Source organism: Talpa europaea, assembly GCF_964194135.1.
Source record: "Talpa europaea genome assembly, chromosome: 6".
NCBI lineage: Eukaryota > Metazoa > Chordata > Mammalia > Eulipotyphla > Talpidae > Talpa > Talpa europaea.
Window position 1 is genome coordinate 26348456 of NC_140072.1, and position 22239 is coordinate 26370694.

Consider the following 22239-nt stretch of genomic DNA (forward strand, 5'->3'; position numbering starts at 1 on the left):
TACCACATACTGCTGGTAAGTAATATTAGGAATTGAGTAATATTAGGAATTCAGATAACCACTTATTTAAAAGAAAAAATCTTATTATCTAATCAAAAGATTAAGAGGGCTCTTTAAGGGCCAGTGACTGAATGGAAATGATGAATCACCATATTGTTTTAAAGCTTGCAGAGTCTTCTAGAAAAACACACCTAACTTAAATGCAGTTTCTTCAGGGTTGCAATGTAGTTTATATTAGCCAATGATTAAACAACACTTTAGTGTTCATGTTATAAACAGTTTAGATCTAGTAAAGCGCTTGAACTTTTCTATAAGTAGGATCCTACCCACCCACCAAGGCCTCTTTGGAAAATACTTCCAAGAGTGAGCAGTCATTTCCTTTTCTCAATTTAGGAAACATGACTAAAGTCACCTGGGGTGCAACTGAGCATACAAATGGCTCTTTATAGGGTTGACTTGAACTGAAGTAAAATAAAATGAGTTTCAGTCTCCAGATCCTTTTCCTCCTGAATTTGTAGGAAGAGAAGAGAACTTCAAAACAAAACACACAAAAAAAGCCTGTCCCTCTTGCAAAACTCAGTATTTGTTTCTTTTTCTCATACCTAGGTAAAAAGAAAAAAAATGTTTAAAAATTTAAAAATTGTGCTAATATATATATAATATAAATTTTGCCTCGAACCATTTTTAAGTATACAATACAGCAATATTAAACACACTTAAATTGTTGGGCACCATCATCACTATGCACTCCAGAACTTTTTCATCATCTCATTCTGTATGAATTAGTCTTGGTACCTCATGTAACTGCGATCATATAATATTTGTCCTTTTGAGTCTGAATTATTTCGCCTAGCAATGATTGCATGGTTCATACACATTTTTGCATGTACCAGAATTTCTTTACTTTTCAAGATTGAATAATATTCCAGGCCTCCCAGGTGGCACAGGTGCTTGAGCACAGCACTGTGAACTGTGCCACTGCCATTCGATCCCTAGCGGCTGTAGAGATACCCACATGGCACGGCAGACCTCTCCTGTCTCACCCATTGCTCCCCTCAGCAGTGTACTTCGGTCCATCTGCCTGTTCTGTTCCCTGCTCTGTCTCTGGTGAATCCTCTCACCCTCCCACACATCTGGCCTGTACCCCGGTTCTTCTACACATGAGTAAGTAAGTCTTAAAATAGATACATGTTTTTTATCCATTCATTCATTGACAGACATTTGGTTTGTTTCCACCTTTGGCGACTGTGAATAACTGTGCTGTGAACACTGGTGTACTTATCAAGTAATACCTTAAATGACAAGGAACCCTGTCGCTTCATCCCGTTTCTCCTCCTCTCTGCCCCTGCCCTATTGCATGTCTGCACCCCGCGGTATTGTAATTGCAGCGACATCAGCTTCACAGGTGTAAAGAGAATTTTTTTAACCCCCCTTTCACCTTTGCCCTTTATCCCTCCTCTGGACTTTGTCCAGTAGGTTTATTTATAAACCACGCAAAGTTCATTAACACAAGCAAGCATTTCAGCAAGCCACCTTTCCACCTTTGTTACTGAAGGAAGACACTCCTAAGGGAAAAAAAGCTCAGCCATGGAGGAGAAGAGTAACAAGCAAGACTCCATCGCAATGCGCGTGAAGGCATGCCGGACAAACAACGGGTTTGTCCAAAATGAAGACAACCTGGATATGGACCCTGGTCCGGGCAGCCCAGGGGACAGCCCGCAGCACAGGGCGGTGGGCATCCTTGACCCCGGAGAGTCCGACTGGAAGGTCGTTCGGCCCTACGCGGGGATGCCCAAGGAGGTGCTGTTCCAGTTCTCGCGCCAGCCTCGCTACCGGGTGCCCCGCGAGGTCCTCTTCTGGCTCACTGTGGCTTCTGTGCTCACGCTCATCGCGGCCACCATAGCCATCATCGCCATCTCGCCCAAGTGCCTGGACTGGTGGCAGGCGGGGCCCATGTACCAGATCTACCCGCGATCTTTTAAAGACAGCAACGGCGATGGGAACGGAGATCTAAAAGGTACCGGGTGTGGGGGGGTTGGGGGGTCAGGGAGATCATAGCTCTCTCAGTCCTTGAAACGCAACTCTGCCTAGGTTGTGGGGTAAGCACATTCCGTTTGGCTTGGTCAGGCCAAGATTCCCCTTGTTTATGGTATTTTCTTAAAAAAGATTTATTTATTTATTTATACAAGCACTGGGTACAGTCAGAAGCGCGGGAGGGTGAGAGAATTCACCAGAGCCAGAGCGGGGAGCAGAGCAGGCAGAAGGACCGAAGTACACTGCTGAGGGGAGCAGCGGGCGGCAGGAGAGGTCTGCGCGCCATGTGGGACCCTCCTCAGGTGGCCGGGGAGCAGCCGGGGATCGAACCGGCGCCGCAGAGGCTGCGGGCAGCTTCGCAACCCAGCGCTCAACCGCTGCGCCACCGGGGAGGCTCTGTTTATGGTATTTTAAACCACACAGTCAAACGTAGAGTTAGTAAATTTCCCATTTGAGGAAAGGTCACTTTACCACCAAAGAGTTGTTAAATTTACTGCGAGCTAAGCACATATGCTTGATTGGTCATCAGTTCTAACTTCTTACACGGGGCAGCTTCCCTCCTGCAATCTGTTTCCTGCCTCTGTGTACTTTATAGCTGATTATCTCCGAGTGACAGTTCAGAATTGCATTCTCAGTACATGCACTGGCTAGTTTGGAAATCTGGCTGAGACTTTCTCATTCGGGACTACAACTTAGATAGCACCTTTTAATTTCATTTTTATTATTTAATTAAGGTACCATTGGTTTTGCAGCCCTGGGTATGATTTAGAACAGGTTCCCACCTCCTCAGATGTATGCCGCCACCCACACCCACCACCAAGGCACCCACAGTCCTTTACTCCAGACCTCTGGGCACGCCCCCACCCCCCATTTGTGCCCACCCTACTCTCCCTTTCCTTCTAGTAGCTTCAAATAGCATTTTAGGTAAAAATTGAGTGATGTTTTTAAAAGGTGTAGGCTGTGTTTTTAAAGTTTAAAACCTGAAAAACGAAGGAGGGGGGAAAAAGGTATTACTGTGTGATGGTCACTACTTGAATTAATGACCCCCCAAAAAGCATCCATAATGGTTAAAAATATAAGTAAAATTATTTTTAATGTTAATAATTTCTTGTGACTTATGTGTAGAATAGCATTATAATTTATTGTCAACCAAGAATGTTATTAAAATTATGCCAGAGCAAGCTGCCCTGGAAAATTTGTTGATTTGGCCACCCTTAAGGGCAACAATAGGAAACACGCTATTTGTATTGATAATGCTATTTGGATTGAAGAAAATAAAACAGGTTGATATAATAGAGTATGGGAGCTGAGAATAAGATTAATCTAACTTTAAAATATTAGAAATAAACCTAAAATCTTCAACTCTCCTTAGTAAAATAATAGTAAATAAAAAACCCTAATAAAAGGAATTTCATTTTTGTTCCTATTATTTTCTTGTGTGCTGATTGCTTCTGTTGGGAGTACAGACCTGGAATCCCCTGTTTTACTATCTGTCCTCCAAGGTGCAGTTCAAACCCATTTCCTGCATTAATCCTTCTTTCCGCCCTATAATCCTCCCAGCCAGTGCATGCGCCCCCGTCCCAGAGCGCCAGTGGTGTTTTGACTTGTGTGAATTGCCTTACTAGATCTTGGGTGATTCCCTTCCCCACATACCCCTGCATAGCCCTAGCTGGCACCCCTGGCACCTCTGGCTTTTCACTTAGTAAGTGCCTAGCAAAACTGATGTTTTGACAGAACAGAGCTAAAATTAAAAAAAAAAAATCACACTCCCTACTCCCTGGCCCTTCCTTTGTAATCTCCTGTATAGACCCCAAATTCCTGTAAACAGGACAGAACTAATCAGCCTTTACATATGTCATCTCCAATAACTTTTCCACGAGGAACTGGCTACTTCCAGAAACATTAGGTATTTGTTCTCAGGGTTGAGGGGATTTTGTTATTATTTGAAGGGACCATTCCAGCTTGCAGTTTGTGTTGCTGATTGCTTCTGTCCTAAGTACAGGCCTGGAATCCCTTGTTTTTCTTGTGTCTGTCAAGTCACTTTGTTTTTATCACCCTGTTTTTATGCTGTTCCTAAGGTGTATTGTTCTGACTTAAGTCAGAATCCTTTTGTGGTCTGTTGACATTCTGAGATCTCACCACCGCCCCTATGGGGGAACAGAGGGGTAGAGAGAGCCAAATAAGCAGTTCGTGATAGGGGAAGAGCCCGGATGCCAGGAACTGGGCAACTCTGTGCTTTGGTCTCCATGACCTCCAGCCGCCTGTGTGACCTCTGATTGCAGGAAACCACATGGGGTTCTTAGGGGGAAAAGGAGATTGAACACTACACTCAGGTCTCTGAATCTGCATTTAGGACTCTGAACTAGAAGTCTCCCCACCCTCTCCACCCCCAAAACACACAGACAGCAATTATCCTACAAGGTTCCAAGTACAAGTTTTCATTATTGTATCTCTTCTCAGTCAGGCCTAGAATTTTCTTCTATATTAATTCTTAGCTTCCTATATAAGCCAACAAGAAAAAATGTTCAAATCAAAGGGAGTGTGAATATTGGTTTAAACATCTTTTTCTCCTCATCACTCTCTCCTTCCCTGGCCCTGTCCTCTGTGCAACTGTCCTGCCTACTTAGTTTTCTTTGCCTAGAAGTCCCTCTCTCTGACCTACCCTTGCCCACATCCTCCTGACCTTTCTATCACTGCCTTCTGGGCCATTGGCTTCTTCTGTCCTGCAGCCTTGGGCTGAGACCTTGCAGTGTGAAAATATTCTATACAGCATTTCAGAAGTTGCCAGCACTTCTGGAATCCCCCACCATCCCCTTCCTGCCTATATTTGCTTCCTAGACCAGCACTGGCCAAAGAAATAGAGTACAAACCACAGATATAATAGGAGCCACTTTAAAAAATGAAAAATAAACAGGTGAAATTAAATGTAATAATGTGTTGCTTAATCCAATATATCCAATATTTAATTTCAATATAAAATATTTATGAGCTAATTTACTTTTTTTTTTTTTTTTTTTTTTTTGGTACTTCAAACGTCTGTGTGTGCTTTCTATTGACAGCAGTGCAGACTTTTCACACTGCAAGTGCTCCATAGCCGCATGTGACAAGTGGCTCTTTACTGGTGGGTGCCCTTTAGACCAGCCGACCACAAGGGACCCATTTTTTTTGTATTATTCTTTGTATCCTGGAACTTAGCCCAGTCCCTGGCCTTGATTGACTGTGCAGAAACCATGTGTAGAGTAAAGCCTTGGTTGGTTTTAAATGTAAAATATGAACAAGCCACAGATAGTTTTTTTTAATGTTATGCATCTATGTTAAAAGTCAAAGTTTGTTGCTAAAAACTAATTGGATGTTTTTTGGTAGAACTAAACCTTGTTATTTGAATTTTATCAAATAACAAAGTTCAAAAGGTTTCTGTCTCAAGCATTTCAATTTTAGGCATCATTATCTCATTATCTTATTTTAATCTCCTAACCAAAAACCAAACTTTATTTCTCATGGACTTGACTTTATCCCCTTAGGTATTCAGGATAAGCTGGACTACATCACAACTTTAAATATAAAAACTCTTTGGATCACTTCATTTTATAAATCACCCCTTAAAGATTTCCGACATGGCATTGAAGATTTCCGAGAAATCGATCCCATTTTTGGAACTATGAAAGATTTTGAGAATCTAGTTGCAGCCATACACGATAAAGGTAAGTGAATGGAAGTGGGTGGAATGAGAGGAGGGTTTGAGAAAAACATTTCCCCAGATGTTTGCTTAAAGCATTTTTCCTTAATTGTCACCTACTATTCTTTATTTTTTTAATTTTAATTTTTTTATTTTTATATTCCCCAAACAATTGCAACCCCTTTATTTTGACCCCAATTCCTCCCCCCTGTCCCCCTCCCCTCATAAAGTGTCTCTGGTTCATAGTTGTTTGTTGATTATGATTTTCACTTTCTTATAGTTATTCTTTTTCCTGGTCCCTTATTTAAGTTTTCTAGATTCCTGCTATGAGTGAGACCATCCGGTATTTTTCTTTTTCTTTCTGGCTTATTTCGCTGAGCATGATCCCTTCCAGCGCCATCCATGTTGCTGCAAATTGCATGTGTTTATCTTTTTTGACTGCTGTGTAATATTCCATGGTGTATATGTACCACATCTTCTTGATCCAGTCATCATTTTTGGGCATTTGGGTTGATTCCAAAGCTTAGCTATTGTAAACAGAATTGTCACCTACTATTCTAACAATCTTTTCCTAACATTTGAAATGTTTTCACTCAGGTTTGAAATTAATCATTGATTTCATACCAAACCACACAAGTGATAAACATGCCTGGTTTCAGTTGAGTCGGAAGCAGGAAGGGAAATATGCCGATTATTATATCTGGCACAACTGTACCCTGGCAAATGGCATAGTCATACCACCCAACAACTGGGTAAGTAACAGCTTACCTGATTTATAAAGGGAAAATGGACAGGTATTCAGTGATTAAACAGTTATTTGTAAAGCCTTTTGAAGGAAAAAATAATGGGTATAGTTTATAGGAAGGGAGAAATGCTTCCCAAGGAAATAGAAATAAGTACTCAAGTCTGCTAATGTTTGCATTTCTATTTTCATTGTACAGCTGATGTAGTCTAGCAGTTTAAAACCTATATTCTCTATTAATCGCTCCCTCTCTCCTTGCCTTCTCACTCTCTCCAATTCAGATTCCATGTCCAATTAGTTCAGTAACTGTTTTGCTGCTCTTCAGAAACCTTTGCATTCTGACTTTTTGCCTCCCCCAATCAACACAACCCAACCATCCACTTTCTCTTTGTGGGAACCTTGGTATGAGGCTCTGAAGACATCGCACAACCACTGTCCCCGCCTGAACTGAGCTATCCAATCTTCTTGGGAATTTCACTGAATCCAGCTGATCAACATGCCCTCCCTCTTCTTCAAACATCCTGTCTGCCTCCTCTTATCACTCTTACAGCAAACTACTTTAAAGAGAGAACAGAAGCCATTGATTGAACCTGCCTGCCTTCATTCCCACCCTCTTCCTACTTACTTCTTTTGCAACAGAGGGCCACGTGCCTCCTATCTGGGGTTACCCGATTTACAAATAAAAATCCAGGAAGCCCGGTGATTCTGAATTTTAGATAAACAAAGTATTTTTTTGTATAAAATAATGCAGGGACCATACTTATACTAAAAGCTGTTCATTGTTTATCTAAAGACCAGATCTATCTGTGTGTCCTGTGTTTCACCTGGCAAGTCTGCTTGTGTCCTAGGACAGTTCTTGTACCTGCTTGGCTTCACGTTTTCTCCTGCTTGCTGCAGAGCCTTTTACTCCGTATCATCTTTCCCTTTCCAGTCTCTCCTCTCTTCTAGCCCTTCTCTATAAGCATTTAACAGGCTGGCTCCTGGGTCTGAACTTTTAGCTGACCCAAGAGCACTCAGTCAATGTGTCAAAGCTGACTGTGCGGGCCTCCCCGGTGGCGCAGCGGTTGAGCGCTGGGTTGATAAGCTGCCCGTGGCCTCTGCGGCACCAGTTCGATCCCCGGCTGCTCCCCGGCCACCCGAGGAGGGTCCCACATGGCGCGCGGACCTCTCCTGCCGCCCGCTGCTCCCCTCAGCAGTGTACTTCGGTCCTTCTGCCTGCTCTGCTCCCCGCTCTGGCTCTGGTGAATTCTCTCACCCTCCCGCGCTTCTGACTGTACCCAGTGCATGTATAAACAAAACAAACAAACAAACAAATAAATAAATAAATAAAACATGCCTCTGTTAAAAAAAAAAAATCTTAAAAAAAAAAAAAAAGCTGACTGTGCTAACAGTCAGCCTAGTACTGACATGCAGCCAAGTAAACAGGTCATTGGCAATTCTTGGCAGTTTTACCTCTTTGATTTTTTTATTTTTCCAAATACACCCACTTCCTTAAATGATAAGATTAGCAAGCATTTACTAAATGCAAATGTGTCAGCCTCTGTGCAAAGTGATTTAAATTTACTATTTAATCCTCCTACAATCATAGTTAGGTTTTCATTCTTGCTTTACAGCTGGGCAGGTTGAGGCAGGGAAATGTTAAGCACCTTATCCAAGGTCATGCTACTATTCAACAAAAGGCTAAGGATCGGATCCGGTCAATCCAACTCCATAGTCTGCTTTTAAAAACCATTGTTTGTACTTCAAATTATATCATCTTGTGCCTCTAGGACTACAACAGCCAGATCTTTTGGCACCTGTCCTTCCATCAGTTCTCCACTATAGCCAAGATTGTGGTTTTCAGAATACAATAGTTTATTCATACAGGGATATTTGTAATATATCATAGATTTATAAACACCCGGTGGTAGAACAATACAATGGAATACTACTCAACTGTAAAAAGGAATGAGCTCTTCCTTGCAACACCTTGGATGAATCTCAAAATAACTATGAGGTGTGGAAGAAGCCAGATAAAAGAGAATATACTATTGATTTCACTAATTTGTAGTGACAGGAAGCAGATTAGTGTAGTTTAGGGATGGGAAGGAGATGAAGAATGGGATAAAGTATTAAAAGATGGATATGTTTATTATTTTGACTGTGGTGAGAAGTTTGTCAGCCTATATACATATGTCCGAATTGATCAAATTGTATTCTTAAGTATGGACAGTCGAGTATATTCAATAATACTTGAATAAAACTATTTAAAATAAATGTAATATATATCTAAGCTAGGGAAGATAATAAATAATATAGTGAATATTAATAACCCATCCTCAAATTAAGGACTTATATACTGACCCACACTGTGAGCTCCTCTCTGTCCCCTGCTCCCCCTGCCACATCTCAGAGGTAACCACTGCCTTGAATTATGGATTTTTCAAGTGTTTGATTTATGTTGTACTACAGTACATATGCTATATATATTGTAAAAATTATTTATTTCTCTTGTTTTGGACTTTATGAAAATTGTCCTGCTATAAGTAGTCTTTTTTTTTTAAAGATTTATTTATTGATTGTTTGATTGGTTTATACATACATTCATACAAGCACTGGGTACAGTCAGAAGTGTGGGAGGGTGAGAGAATTCACCAGAGCCAGAGCTGGGAGCAAAGCAGGCAGAAGGACCGAAGTACACTGCTGAGGGGAGCAGCGGGCGGCAGGAGAGGTCTGCGCGCCATGTGGGACACTCCTCCAGTGGCCGGGGAGCAGTCGGGGATTGAACCGGCGCTGCAGAGGCTGCGGGCAGCTTCGCAACCCAGTGCTCAACCTCTGCGCCACTGGGGAGGCCCTATAAGTAGTCTTTATAACTAGCTTTTTTTACTCATTGTGTTTTAATATTCATTCATGTAGTTTCTGTAATTGTGATTCATGTATTTTCACTGTTGTATAATATTCCAGAGCATGAATATGCCATGATTTACTTATCCACTCTTCAGTTGATGGGCAGTTAACCTGTTTCTAGGTTTTTTTTTTTTTTTTTTTTACTGTTACCAGCGATACTATTAATGAGAGTAAACCCTCATTAATTTATTACTCCTTGGGCACAAGGTGCACTAACTACTAACTTCTTACCCATGACTAATGACAGGAAGTGAAATTGCTGAGTACAGGAAACTGCATGCTTGACTCTACAACATAATGCCAATTGATTAGTAAAATGGTTGTACCAACTTATATCCCTCCAGCAGTATAAGAAAGAAATATTTTCATTAATTCTAGTACTACCAGACTTTGAGATTTTTGCCAAGTAAACATAAATTGTAATCATTTTGAGGTCTTAATTTTACTAATGATGATTTATCTCATTATTAATGTTGTAATTATCTAATTACTAATGATGTTGAACATTTTTTCATATATTTATTCACTTGATTTTCTATTTTTGTGAAACGCCTACTTATGGTTTTTCTTTCCCTCATTTTCTTTTGAATTGTCCCATTGAAATTGGTGGAGCTCTTTTTGTATTCTGGATAGAAACCTTTTATCAGTTACACATACTGTAAATATCTTACCCTGGTCAGTGTCTGGGTGGTCCAGGAGGTTCATGTGGTAAAGTTGTGTTTCCTCAAAAGACAGCAGCTACTACTTAGCTTCTGCCAATTGTTGCCATGGGAATGTGGAGCTAGTATGACTAGGTCTTCTGACTAAATAGAAAAAGATTTATGTATAGTGCCTCAGTTTTTAAATGTTGTCCAGATGCTCTCTTAACATTTACTGAAGGTAGTGCTGGGAGGAGTTCTCACATTTAAGGAGACTGAAAAGGAGTTGTGGGAGATACAAGAAGGAAGCAGGAGAGTGATGTCATGAAGCCAAGGATGTGAACATTTTTAGAAAGATGAAAGCAGCTCCAGTGTCACATACTTGCTGGGGACCAAGATTTGAAGTTGCTAGGTTTCCTTTATATCCCCAAGGGCTAGTCGTTTTTAAGAGAATGGCTCTAATGATTTTCTGAGAATATAATTTAAATATTCACCTTATCTGGATTCAAGTTCGAAGACCAATGGAATGTGTCATATTCTCAGAGTGACCGCTCTTTATTTTTCTTCACAAGTGGGAGTTGAGTCTGGACAAAAGTTTCAAGAAAATATGAGTCTGTTCCTTAAATCAGCCCTATTTTGAGTTTGAGAGCATTGATTTGCTGTTGTGGTTGTTATAAATAACTTCTATACAAATACTTCACAACCCCTTTGTGGGGCATTAGGTCAGGGGGTGATATTAGAGGGAATTGATTTACCTAGTGTCCTCCCTGGAAGGAAAATTCTAGAGATTTTATGCACTGACCTTGTACTGGGTCAGTGAAAGCAATTTTCATTTCTTTGTCAGCAATACCATCATTTGAACAATGATAAGGAACTGCCTTTCTGTTTTCTGTGTGCTAGTTAAGTGTATACGGAGACTCCAGTTGGCACTTTGATGAAGTACGAAAACAATGCTATTTTCACCAATTTAAGAAAGAACAACCTGATTTAAATTTCCGCAATCCTGATGTTCAAGAAGAAATGAAAGTGAGTACAAAAACCCACACAAACTTCTTTATTATATGGATGCTTAAGTGGCTTTTTGATACACTTTATATTGAACAATAATTGTGTAGGCAAACCAAGAAGTACAATTAAATTCTGAGACTAAGGTGTTTGTTACAAATATAGACACTCAGATGTGTTGGCGGCTCCTTTCTTCCTCTAACTCTGAATAATTGAAATGGAAGGGAGGCAGACACACACACCTGCTGCCTTAGCTCCATCTTGCTGCTTTGTTGGTGACAATGAACTGGTGCAGTGAGGTGGGTCGGAACGTGGCCTGAGGGCCTGACTCCTGCGTCTGGAGCAGCCCCCACATTGACTGCAGTGGGCTTTGCATGAGTTATTTGGCTTTTCTGTGTCTGGGATGCTTCATTTGTGAAACACCATTTGATGGCAGTGTTTTTTCTCATGGGGCTGTTTGGAATGTTAATTGAGATAACCCTGGCACAACACTTTTGTATTCATTCAGTAGGTATGTTAGGGGGAAAAGGATGTCCTAAAGCTAATTCCATACAGGCTTTGTGGACTCCACCCCCACCCCAGGCCAAAGCCAAAGACACTGGGAACTCCAAATCCCATCACCACCAAAGGGAAGGTGGCTGGGACCTGAGGGTGGGGTTAAGCAGCCAGGTTGGTATAAGGCCAGACACGTGGGCTTTGGAGGGGTTCCCCCATTTTGGCTCTCCGCCAGCTTGCAGCAGTCTGGCCAGCTCGGAGAGTGCTTTTTGGGTTTCCAGGTCAGCGGATCGGGTAGGACGCATTAAAGACTTTATTTCCCTCTTTTCTCCCTGAGTTGTACATTTTCCTTATTTCCTTTTCCCTTGTAAATAAACCTTTTATTAACTTTTTGTGTGTGTCTATAGTGGAGTATTAATAAGTCCCTTTTAAGCACGCTGGTGAGGACCCACAGCCAGGCAACCCGCTCAATATCGGGGCTGCCCTATAACAGCTAGTCATTTATTGTCTGTTCTTTGTCAGGTCTTGTTCTAAGCACTGGGAAGGCAGCAGTGGATTAAAAAGAGCCCTGCCTTCAAGGAGTTTCTAGTATTTTGAGAAGAAGGCCAGCAATTGATGACCAAATGCCTGACATGTCAGGTGGTGATGAATGCCCCAGGCTGGGGGCCTAGGAGTGCTGGGTGGAAGTTAATGAGGTCCTGTTTGAACAAAGACCTGCATTTTGAAAGGGAGCCATGTGTCTCTGGGTAAGAGAATTTCAGGCAGAGAGAAGAGCAAATGCAAAGCTCTCAAGGGGAAGGGAGTGTTTCCTGTGTCAGGACCAATTGGGAGTTTGCTTCAGAGGGTTGCCTGAGATACACCATGTAACATGACACCCAGGTCTATTTTGATTTCAGACAATGCAGTATTGGAAACATACTTCCAGTAAAAGACTGTTGGTTATTTCAAATGAAAAATTTAACTGGTTGTCCTGTCTTTTATCCATGCTATGGTAAAATGAGGGGAAAGAGGGCCTGAGGTGCACAAGGGGGTGGGGCTGGTGCTCTTGGGCCTTGAATGCTGTTGTAAGGGATAGACTGAGTGCAGTGGCCACTCTGTGGGTCATGCACAAGAGATTTCCTGCAGTGACCAGGTCAGAGCTTTTGGGACTTGCAACCATGAGGGAGCCATTCTAAGAGTGCCTGGTGTGGAATGCACAGTAAACATTAGCTGTGTTGTCCCCAATACTGCTGCTGTGACTATCATGGGCAGGGAATTTAGGTAAGTGGGGGTCATGCTCTAAGGTGGCTGGGAAGGGGCCTCAGGCAGATCAGAGCAGAGAGCTGTGGGTCCCCCCTCTAGCTCGCCCCGTCAACCTATGAAGCTGATGCAGGCGCCATATTGAATCACTCAAAGTACCTGCTGCCTTACTTTGTTCTTGTTTTGCTTTGAAGTAACAGCTTTATTGAGATAGACTTCATATGCCGTAACATTCACCCCTTTCAAGTGTATAATTCAGTGGTTTTAGTATATTCATAGAGATGTGTGGCTCTCACCACTAATTTCAGAACATTTGTTCTCCCCAAGAAGAGTCAGTCTCCCTGGTCCCCTCCCTTTCTCTACCTGGGAACCTGACAACCACTCATCTACTTTCTGCCTCTATGGCTATGCCTATTCAGGACATTTCACATAAATAAAATCATGCAATATCTATTTATATGTCTTGAATATATCTTATATTTATAATTTATATTAATTGGAGAATCTGCCAAACTGTTTTTCAAAGCAGCTTCACCATTTTACATTCCCAATAGCAATGTACAAGGGTTCTAATTTCTCCTCTTCCTCATCAGTACTTGTTATTTTGTCTCTGTTTTTCATTACCATCATTCTAGTGAGCATGGAGTGATAACTCACTATGGTTTTGATTTGTATTCTTTTTTTTGAAAGATTTATTTATTTATGCATATAAGAACTGGGGTGCAGACCAGAGGTGTGGGGAGTGAGCGGATTCACCAGAGACAGAGTGTGGAGCAGAACAGGTAGATCTACTGAAATACACTCTGAGGAGAGCAGTGGGGGAGACAGGAGAGGTCTGCTGTGCCATGTGGGTAGCTCCCTGGCAGGACGGGGATTGAGCTTGTGCTGCAGAGGCTGTGGATAGCTTCATAGTGTGGTACTTAACCCCTTGCACCACCAGGGAGGCCCTAATTTGCATTTCTCTGATAGTTAAAGACATTGAACATCTTCTCATGTGCTTATAGTTTATATATTTTCCTTGGAGAAATATCTATTCAAATCTTTTGTCCATTTAAAAATTATGTTATTTGCCTTCTTAGTGTTGAATTTAAGTTATTTATATATTCTAGATACATGATTTGTAAATTAATTATCATCTATTCTGTGGATTATTTTTTTACTTTCTTCATGGTGCCTTTGAAGCATAAGCACTTTTGATTGTTATGAGCTCCAGTTTTTCTATCCTTCTCTTTTGCTGCTTGTGCTTTAGGTGTCATATTTATGAACCACTGCCTCATCTATAGCCATGAAGATTTACTCCTATGAAATCTTCCAAGTGTTTTATAGTTTCAGCTCTTACATTTAGGTCTTTGATCCATTTTATTGTTAATATTTGTATACAGTATGAAGGAGCCCATATGTATACTGCACGTGGCTACCCAGTTGTCCCAGCAACATGTATTTTTAAAAAATTATTCTTTTTCATTAACTGAATTCTTTTGAAAATCAATTGATCTTAAATGTCAGGGTTTACTTCAATTCTGTACTATTGATTTATATATGTCTGTATACCAATACAACATGTTAGGGGGAAGTGATGTCCTGAGTTAATCCCATACAGGCTTTGTGGACTCCACCCCCACTCCAGACTAAAACCATCAGGACATTGGGGAAGACAAATCCCATCACCACCAAGGGGAGGGTGGCTGGGACCTGAGGGTGGAGTTGGGCAGCCAGGTTGGATATAAAAAACCAAACACGTGGGCCTAGGACTCTCTCTCTCTGGCTCGCGATCGCTCGCCTCCCGGCTTCACCGCTCCTGGCTGGCGGCCAGCTCTCAGAGCGCCATTTTGGGGTTCCAGATCGGCGGATCGGGTAGGACTCATTTAAAACTTTGTCTCCCGCTTTTCTCCCAGAGCTGTATATTTCCTCATTTCCCCTTCCCTTGTAAATAAACCTTTTATTAACCTTTCACGTGTGCCTGCAGTAGAGCATTGATAAGTCCTTTTAAGCGCGCGGGTGAGGACCCACAGTCAGGCACCCCGTTTTGTATCGGGGTTGCTCTACAACAAACACTCTCTGGAAGTGTGAGTCCTACAACTTTCTTCTTTTTCAAGATTTTTTGGCTACTCTGAGTCCTTTGCATTTCCATGTGAATTTTAAGATCAGCTTGTGAATTTCTGCAAAGTAGTCAGCTGAGATTTTAATAGAAATTTCGTGGAATTTGTCATCAGTTTGGGGGAGTGTGGCCAGCTTAACAACATTGTCTTCCAGTCCGTGAACACAGGATGGCTTTCCAGCCCATTTCTTTAGTTCTTTGATATCTTTCAACAATGTTTTGTTGTTTTCAGGATACAAGTCTAGACTTTTTAGTTTTAAGACTGTATTTATGCTGTGTGTTTGATGTTTTCCAGAATTTAGGTGAGTTGCTTTGGGATCTGTCCTAATAAGAAGCACCTTGTCAGTCAGAGCAGCCCAGCCTCAGTAGGGTCAGGGGGTGGGTAGGCGTGGTGGGCGTGCTGAGTTGACAAAATGGGGGTTAGTGTTACCCTTCTCTGGTGGAGTGTGAACTCTCCTCTTCTCCATCACCAAAGATCATTTATGCACCCAAACCTTCCCCCTCACTTATTAGGCACTTACTCTGCACCAAGTGTTTTGCCTCGATCATCTCATTCAATGCCTACAACAAGCCTAACTTAGGAGATTTTATGGCCATTTTTCAGAAAAGAAAACTGAGACTTAAAGAGGTAAAATTACTCATACTGAGAGTGATAGAGCAGGATTCAAATCCATCACTGAAACTCCTAACTGTAATTCTACTCCTGGATTTGAGGAAAACTGTTTTTCTCTTTCCACTGCAAATTCATAAATGTGAGTATACACTGGTTGGTTTACCAGGCAGTGAATTTCTCCAGACTCTTTGTGCCAATAATGATGGATTATCTGGAGATGTTTAGACAAGTATGATAATTATTGCCAAAGTATGCCAGTCAATACATTAATTAATTTTTGACTAATGCAGCAGTCCTCTCAGGCTCCAAGTCACAGCATGCCGAGAGTCGAGGCCTGTTTGCTAGGCCTGTGGGACCAAAGCCCACTTGGGCTGAGTTATTGCCACTTCCATTGAGAGGTTGAACAATTGCAAGACTGGTTTAGGAAGATTCACAGCTGGAAATACAGTAAGCCCTTGGACAACACAGAGGTTCAGGATGCTGACCCCCACACAGACCAGAGTGACCTGTAGTATGTGCTCTGAGTGGGTTCAGTATCCACTGATTTAACCCACACCCTGGGCTGGTTGAGTCAGTGAACTCAGAATCCAAGGAGTGAAAAAAAAAAAATCATGTACAAGTGGACATGGGCAGTTCAAAAGCTTGTTGTACAAGGGTCCGCTGTAAGCAAGGTCAAGACGTAAGAGAAGACTCTGCTTCTGGAAACAGGCCTTTCACAGGAAGGGCAACTCTGACACTCTACTATCCCCAGCAGAGCTTATCTCAGCAGCAATTAAGCAAGTTAATAATTTGCAATCTGGAGAGTTTTTAGGGAGGAGGCATTTGGAAGAACTCTTGTTTGTGTATTGCCTTGGGCTCACAGAACTTGAGCCTTCCTCCTTCCCATAAGATTTTGGCTTATCTGCTGATAAGCTCTCATGCAGAGGACATCCAGCACACAGTACCCTCTTCTCTGCTCCTTTGTCCTCCACTTGCACTGGCCATCAAAGGATGTGACTCTGCCCAGAACCTCTCATGGCTTGAGTGTTTTCATCTAGAGAAATCAGGGAGACTTCTTGGAGGAGGTGGGGTTTCTGTTTTCACTTTTCAAATAACTTTGGTTTTCACTTGCCCGCCAAATTCCTATTGGACAATTGAGGCGCAGGGAGGAGAAATGACATGGTGGGTTAGTGGCATAGCATAGAAGAGACTCCAGATGGCCTGGCTCATGTCTCGGGCACAGTGTGACCTCTGCGTGGGAATGCTGCTCCCTGGGGTAAGGGATCCTAGAAGGTGAGTGTCTTCTAACTGGGTCCAGAGACCAGCAGCCAAAGTAACCTCCTAGCCTAAGATGGAATCCAGAGCACAAAGGTCAGCTCTGCTGTGTCCCTTCTGAGCACAGTGTTGCTGGAGACAAGCCGTTCAATTAAAAATAAAATTTATTCATTACCTGCTTTATAACCCAGCCTGTTTGAAAAATAACTGCACCATGTATTGCACCTCCCATGTGCCTGGTATTTTATAATTCACTCATGTAACAATCTGTATTATGTTAGGGTATGATGGTTAGTAAAATATACGTGTGCTGCACCTGACCGGCACAGTCATGGAGGCTTATATTCTGGCGGGGAGGTAGGCAGCTAACAGGCAATTTTCATAAAGTGTGCTGAGTGGTCGAGACAAAGGGAAGTAGGAGCACACACAATATGCACCTAATGTGGCCCCAGAGTGGGAGAGAGAGGTCAGAGGAAGGTTTCCATAGGGAGCCATGATACCTGAGCGATGAATAAGAATGAGTCAAGTGAAAAGGCACGGGTGGGAATGTTTCAAGTAGAGAAAAAACGTGGATCATGGCCTATTAGAGGTGCTGGGAATTGTCCAACATGACAGCACCTGGAGCACGACTCCCTGAGACCAGAGGGACTGGGTCCTGAGCAGCTTTAAAGGCAGTGCCGAGGGGCCTCCCCCGTGGCGCAGTGGTTGAGCGCTGGGTTGTGAAGCTGCCCGCAGCCACTGCAGTGCCCGTTTGATCCCTGGCTGCTTCCCGGCCACCGGAGGAGGGTCCTACATGGCGCGCAGACCTCTCCTGCTGCCCGCTGCTCCCCTCAGCAGTGTACTTCTGTTATAGGACAGGGAGAGGGGCAGCCCAAACCCCGCAAACCTGCCTATTCTACATGGGTTCTGCCATCCGCCGCATCAACACAAAACATAGGAGACTTTAATGGGAAGGAACTTTAATAAAACTAGGAAACAATACAGGTAAGGCAAAGAGTCTAGTTTCTAAGTGAAGCACCCAAAGTTACCCGTCCCCTCGTGGGTAAAACTCCATCCAAATGGGATTGGCCCAGAGCAAGGCCCCAAAGCCTGCCAAAAGTCTAAAGCATCTTCCAGTGGGGACCCACAGAAAAGAGTCAGAAACAACCAGACAAGCCCGGAAGGAAAAGAGCAAAATCAACATCAAGATAAAAGCTGCCATTGTCACCTCCCCATGGGTCTCACCCACATCTGTGTCACCCAGTCCACGACAAAAGACAAGCACAGCTTCTTCACGTGTCTCTAGGCTCCATGTGCCTCCTCCAGGTCTCCTGGCTCCATCCTGCTTCCTTCCTCAGTCTCTTCTTCTGCTTCTCCTCTTCCTGCTCAGCTCCACCCTTCCTTGGGCGGGGCAGGGAACCTCCCCCTTTCCTGGGGACCACCCTGTTACACTTCGGTCCTTCTGCCTGCTCTGCTCCCTGCTCTGGCTCTGGTGAATTCTCTCACCCTCCTGCGCTTCTGACTGTACCCAGTGCTTGTGTAAATAAATAAATAAACAAATAAATAAAGGCAGTGCTGAGGATTTTTGTTTAGAAGTTCTCAGACCAGGGAATGAGTTTTGATTTGCATTTGAATCTGGCTTTGGAAAAGGGGTTCGGAGGCAGAGTGGCCAGGGAGCAGACCAGGGTGGTATAGTAATCAGAAAAGAAATGCCCGGGTCTTTGGACCAGGGAGGTTGGTGTGGGGTTTCTGAGAAAGCTGGACTTAGAGAGGAGTCTGGAATGGCTCCCAGGTTTCAGATTTGAATGCGGACTGGGTGGTGGTGCCACGTCCTGCTGTGGAGCCACAGGAGGAAGAGGGGGCTGTCTGAGCGTGCAGAGTTTGAGTTCTTTTGGGCACATCCAAGTGTTCAATGGATAGTGGGATTTAAGGACACAAAACTCAGGAATATGTCTGGTCTATCGATAAAACTCTGGGATTTGTTGACCTAAGGATGATGCATGCAGAGGTCAAGTGAGAGAACTAGGCCAGCCGAGATGAACAAGATCAGTTGCAGCTCAACTAGGGCTGATTGTTGTCATGGGGGAACCAGGCCGGGTGTTGGTATAGCTTCCAATTAAGAAAATAAAGGGAGGGCCTCCCCGGTGGCGCAGCGGTTGAGCACTGGGTTGCGAAGCTGCCCGCAGCCTCTACAGCGCCGGTTCGATCCCCGGCTGCTCCCGGCCACCGGAGGAGGGTCCCACTTGGCGCGCAGACCTCTCCTGCCGCCCGCTCCTCCCCTCAGCAGTGTACTTCGGTCCTTCTGCCTGCTCTGCTCCCCGCTCTGGCTCTGGTGAATTCTCTCACCCTCCCACGCTTCTGACTGTACCCAGTGCTTGTATGTATGTATGTATCAATCAATCAATAAATAAATCTTTAAAAAAAAAAAAAAAAAAGAAAATAAAGGGAGCTGGCTCAGCACGTTCTTTCACTGATCAAATGGAAGCAATAGTGGTGTATACACCTCATGCCGTCGCTTGGGGATTAAATGGTTAAAACTTTATAACGCACATAGGAGAGTATGTTCCTTATATAGATGCTTGTTATATAATCAATAAGTGATTAAGTAGATGAGTAAATGCTGTTGCGAAGGGAAACTACTAGAGTGTAGGCTGGAGTCCCCAGAGCACCACCCTCAAAGTACTGCAGAGTAGATAGAGGAGGGGCCTGCCTGGGTGGGGGGTGTCCCTGGAGATAAGGGGTGTTTCTAGAAGAGGTTAGTCAGCAGTGTCACCTGGGGAGAGAGGTCAGGTGATAGAAAGACCCAAGTGCTCTGGCTGTAAAACCTCATTTAATCTGCACAGAACCCCTGCAAGGTGGACATTGTTTTGTTGATGGGGAAGCCCAAGGATGCCTGAGGGCAGTACCTCACTCCTGCTGCTCACAGTGGGGCCAACCTGGATGGATCAGATTCCAGAGCCCGGGATCCTTTCTTCTACGACTCGGGGAGGAGTCAGCTAAGGATTTTAACAAGATTTGTGAAGTGCAGTAGGGCCAGCTTTCCTTGGCCTGTAAGTAGCAGATAGAGTTTTCTCTCTGCACTTCTGAAATATCCTATACGTTCTCATTCCTTTTTGAGATAGACAGTCTGGGTTTTATGCCATTGTCAGGGATGTCTTCTAGATCATCACATGTAAGTGCAGAACTTTGCTTTTCCCCCAATTTGTTTTTTTAGGTAAACAGGCCCAGTAACTTCAGCCATCTCCAAAGGATCACTTGCGTCAAGGTTTCTGAATTTGGCTATCAGCCATGTCGAGTTGGTTCTTTTCTTGTACTCAGAGCAGTGAGTTGTTTAAGGAGAAAAGAATGGAAAGGTGCCAGGAAAAACTAGGACTATGTGATGTCGTTTGATAAGAATTGGGGACACAGTGACCCATCCCCAGAGTCCTAGGTGCCTACACATGTCACCTAGTCCCCAGTGAGCCAGGCTTTGTGCCTGTTTCCATAACTGACACCTGGGAAAGTGTCACTGGAGTGGAGAAATAAACAATGAAAATCTGAAGCTCACCTGTTGCGAGAATAAATAGCAGGAAGTGAATATTTGGAAGAATGAAATTTGGATCCTCTGGGTGATAGTGTCAGCCTACAAAACAGCTCTCCAAAATACCATCCAGTTTTTGCTGTTTCGCTCATCAGCAATGATATTATCTCTGACTGAACTAAAGTGAAAACCTCTGCCAGGGTTATAAACCTTTGCTGGGGCACACATTACTCATGCCTTAATGTCAGGTTAATATTTAGCAGTACTGAGAATTTCAGAGGGAATAAGGACCCCAGGAAGAAAATGACTAACTTAATTTTTTTTTTTCTGGGAAACTGGTGCTCAAAAGCTTAATGTCCACAGAGCAGTGGGTTTAATGTTTTCCCACATTTTTGTCACAGGCCCATTGGATGGGTTATAGCTGTCTGTGGCCCGCCCCTACTCCGATCCTCTTCCAGTGTACCTTTTTACAAAGAATAGTGCCAGCAATTGTGTGAGATCTGCAGTTTATAAATTTGGGAACCTTCTTCAAATGAGGAACAGAATAATGACTATTTAGAATGAGAAAAAGACTAGGTGGGACTTGTGTAAGAGAGGGGAACTGAAACGTAATCTTGGGTAGCTTCATGTTAACTCAGGCCTGGAGCCACAGAGATCCTGTTCTACAAATGAGGTGTCTCTAGCTCTGTTGATCTTCCCTAGCTTGTTCTCTAACCAACTGCCTTCACTTCCTGCCATCCTGCTGGCTGCAGACCTCCCAGACAAATCCCACTTCACCCTCTTGTATTATCCCCATTCCTCTTCTTTAAGGCTCCATCACAGCTGTGGTTGAAATATTTTTGCATTATTTGATTGTCTATGCTGAAAAATCTAGGACACCTAGGGTCATGTCTGTTATTTTCTGCTCAGGGATAGTTCCAGGGCTTAGCTAAGGGCCTGCTCAGTAGTTAGAATTCAGATATTGATTGAATAAATGCATTTGATAAAAAGTAAATAAGAATGCTTTAAGAAAAAATGTGTGGGTTTTGTGTCACAAAGAAAAATTCCACTGGGAAAAGTCAGTTTAAGGTTATTTGGGTCAGCTGTGTTGATGCTAAGGTTGTTAACAGCAGCATCTGCTTTTGGATTTGAAAATATTGTTCAAGCTTCACCATTCAAATTCTCACTTAAAAGGGACTCAGTGGGGCCTTCCTGGTGGTGCAAGGGGTTAAGCACCACACTATGAAGCAATCCACAACCTCTGCAGCATGAGTTTGATCCCTGGCCGGCCAGGGAGAAACCCACATGGTGAAGCAGACCTCTCCTGTCTCGCCCGCTGCTCCCCTCAGCAGTGTATTTCGTCAGTTTGCCTGTTCTGTTCCCCCACTCTGTCTCTGGTGAATCCTCTTACCCCCCGCATCTCTGGCCTGTACCCTGGCTCTTGTATGCATAAATAAATAAATCTTTAAAAAATAAATAAATAAAAGGGAATCAGCAACAGCAATGTTCACCTGGCATTTAGCCTATGGAAACCTTTAAGACTCTGGAGTTGTCTCTAGAGATCCCCTTGTCACATATAGATACAAAAGACAGTTCAAACCAAAAATGTGATTTTGCAGGGTAGTTATCATTTGGGATCTAAGATTTTGTCTCCCTCAGTAGGTGAAGTTTGGCTCCTTAACTCTAGTAGTTTGATTTACAGGTGCTTCTGCCCCCATGTGATAAATACACTCCTGCATAACCTTTGATTCAACAAGGGGTGAGCTGAGAGAAAAGTGGGGAGAGAAGCCACTGTCCCTTTGTAGAAGAGTAGCTTGTGCTTGGTAGAGGAGGAAGCCCAGCTAGAGGAACTGGCTGGGGTTTCAGTGGAGAACTGAGACCAAGACCCTTTGTTTTTCAGGGTCTTTGGTCTCCCCAAATGCCCCCAAATAGGACAAGTCAGACTCTGCCTCCATGCCTGGGTCAGGCTGTCCCACAAACAGTCCAGTAAGTTCTTTCCAGTCTCACTCCCTGATGAAATCCCACCAGGGATTCAACTTCAAGGCCAAGTTCAGTTCAAGCTCTGGCTTTTCCTTCTTTGG

At 43.3% G+C, this 22239-nt stretch overlaps 1 protein-coding gene across 1 annotated transcript in view; it reads left to right on the forward strand.

Moving 5' to 3' along the window:
* Window positions 1-1587: 1587 nt before the first annotated feature.
* SLC3A1 (solute carrier family 3 member 1) overlaps window positions 1588-22239 on the forward strand; it is a gene marked incomplete at both ends in the record, with an annotated part of 34680 nt that continues 14028 nt past the window's right edge. The window contains 4 exons of the mRNA XM_084234528.1: window positions 1588-2017; window positions 5556-5735; window positions 6308-6462; window positions 10877-11002. Coding sequence (XP_084090654.1) covers window positions 1588-2017; window positions 5556-5735; window positions 6308-6462; window positions 10877-11002 — 891 coding nt within the window. The remainder of the gene's footprint in view (window positions 2018-5555; window positions 5736-6307; window positions 6463-10876; window positions 11003-22239) is intronic.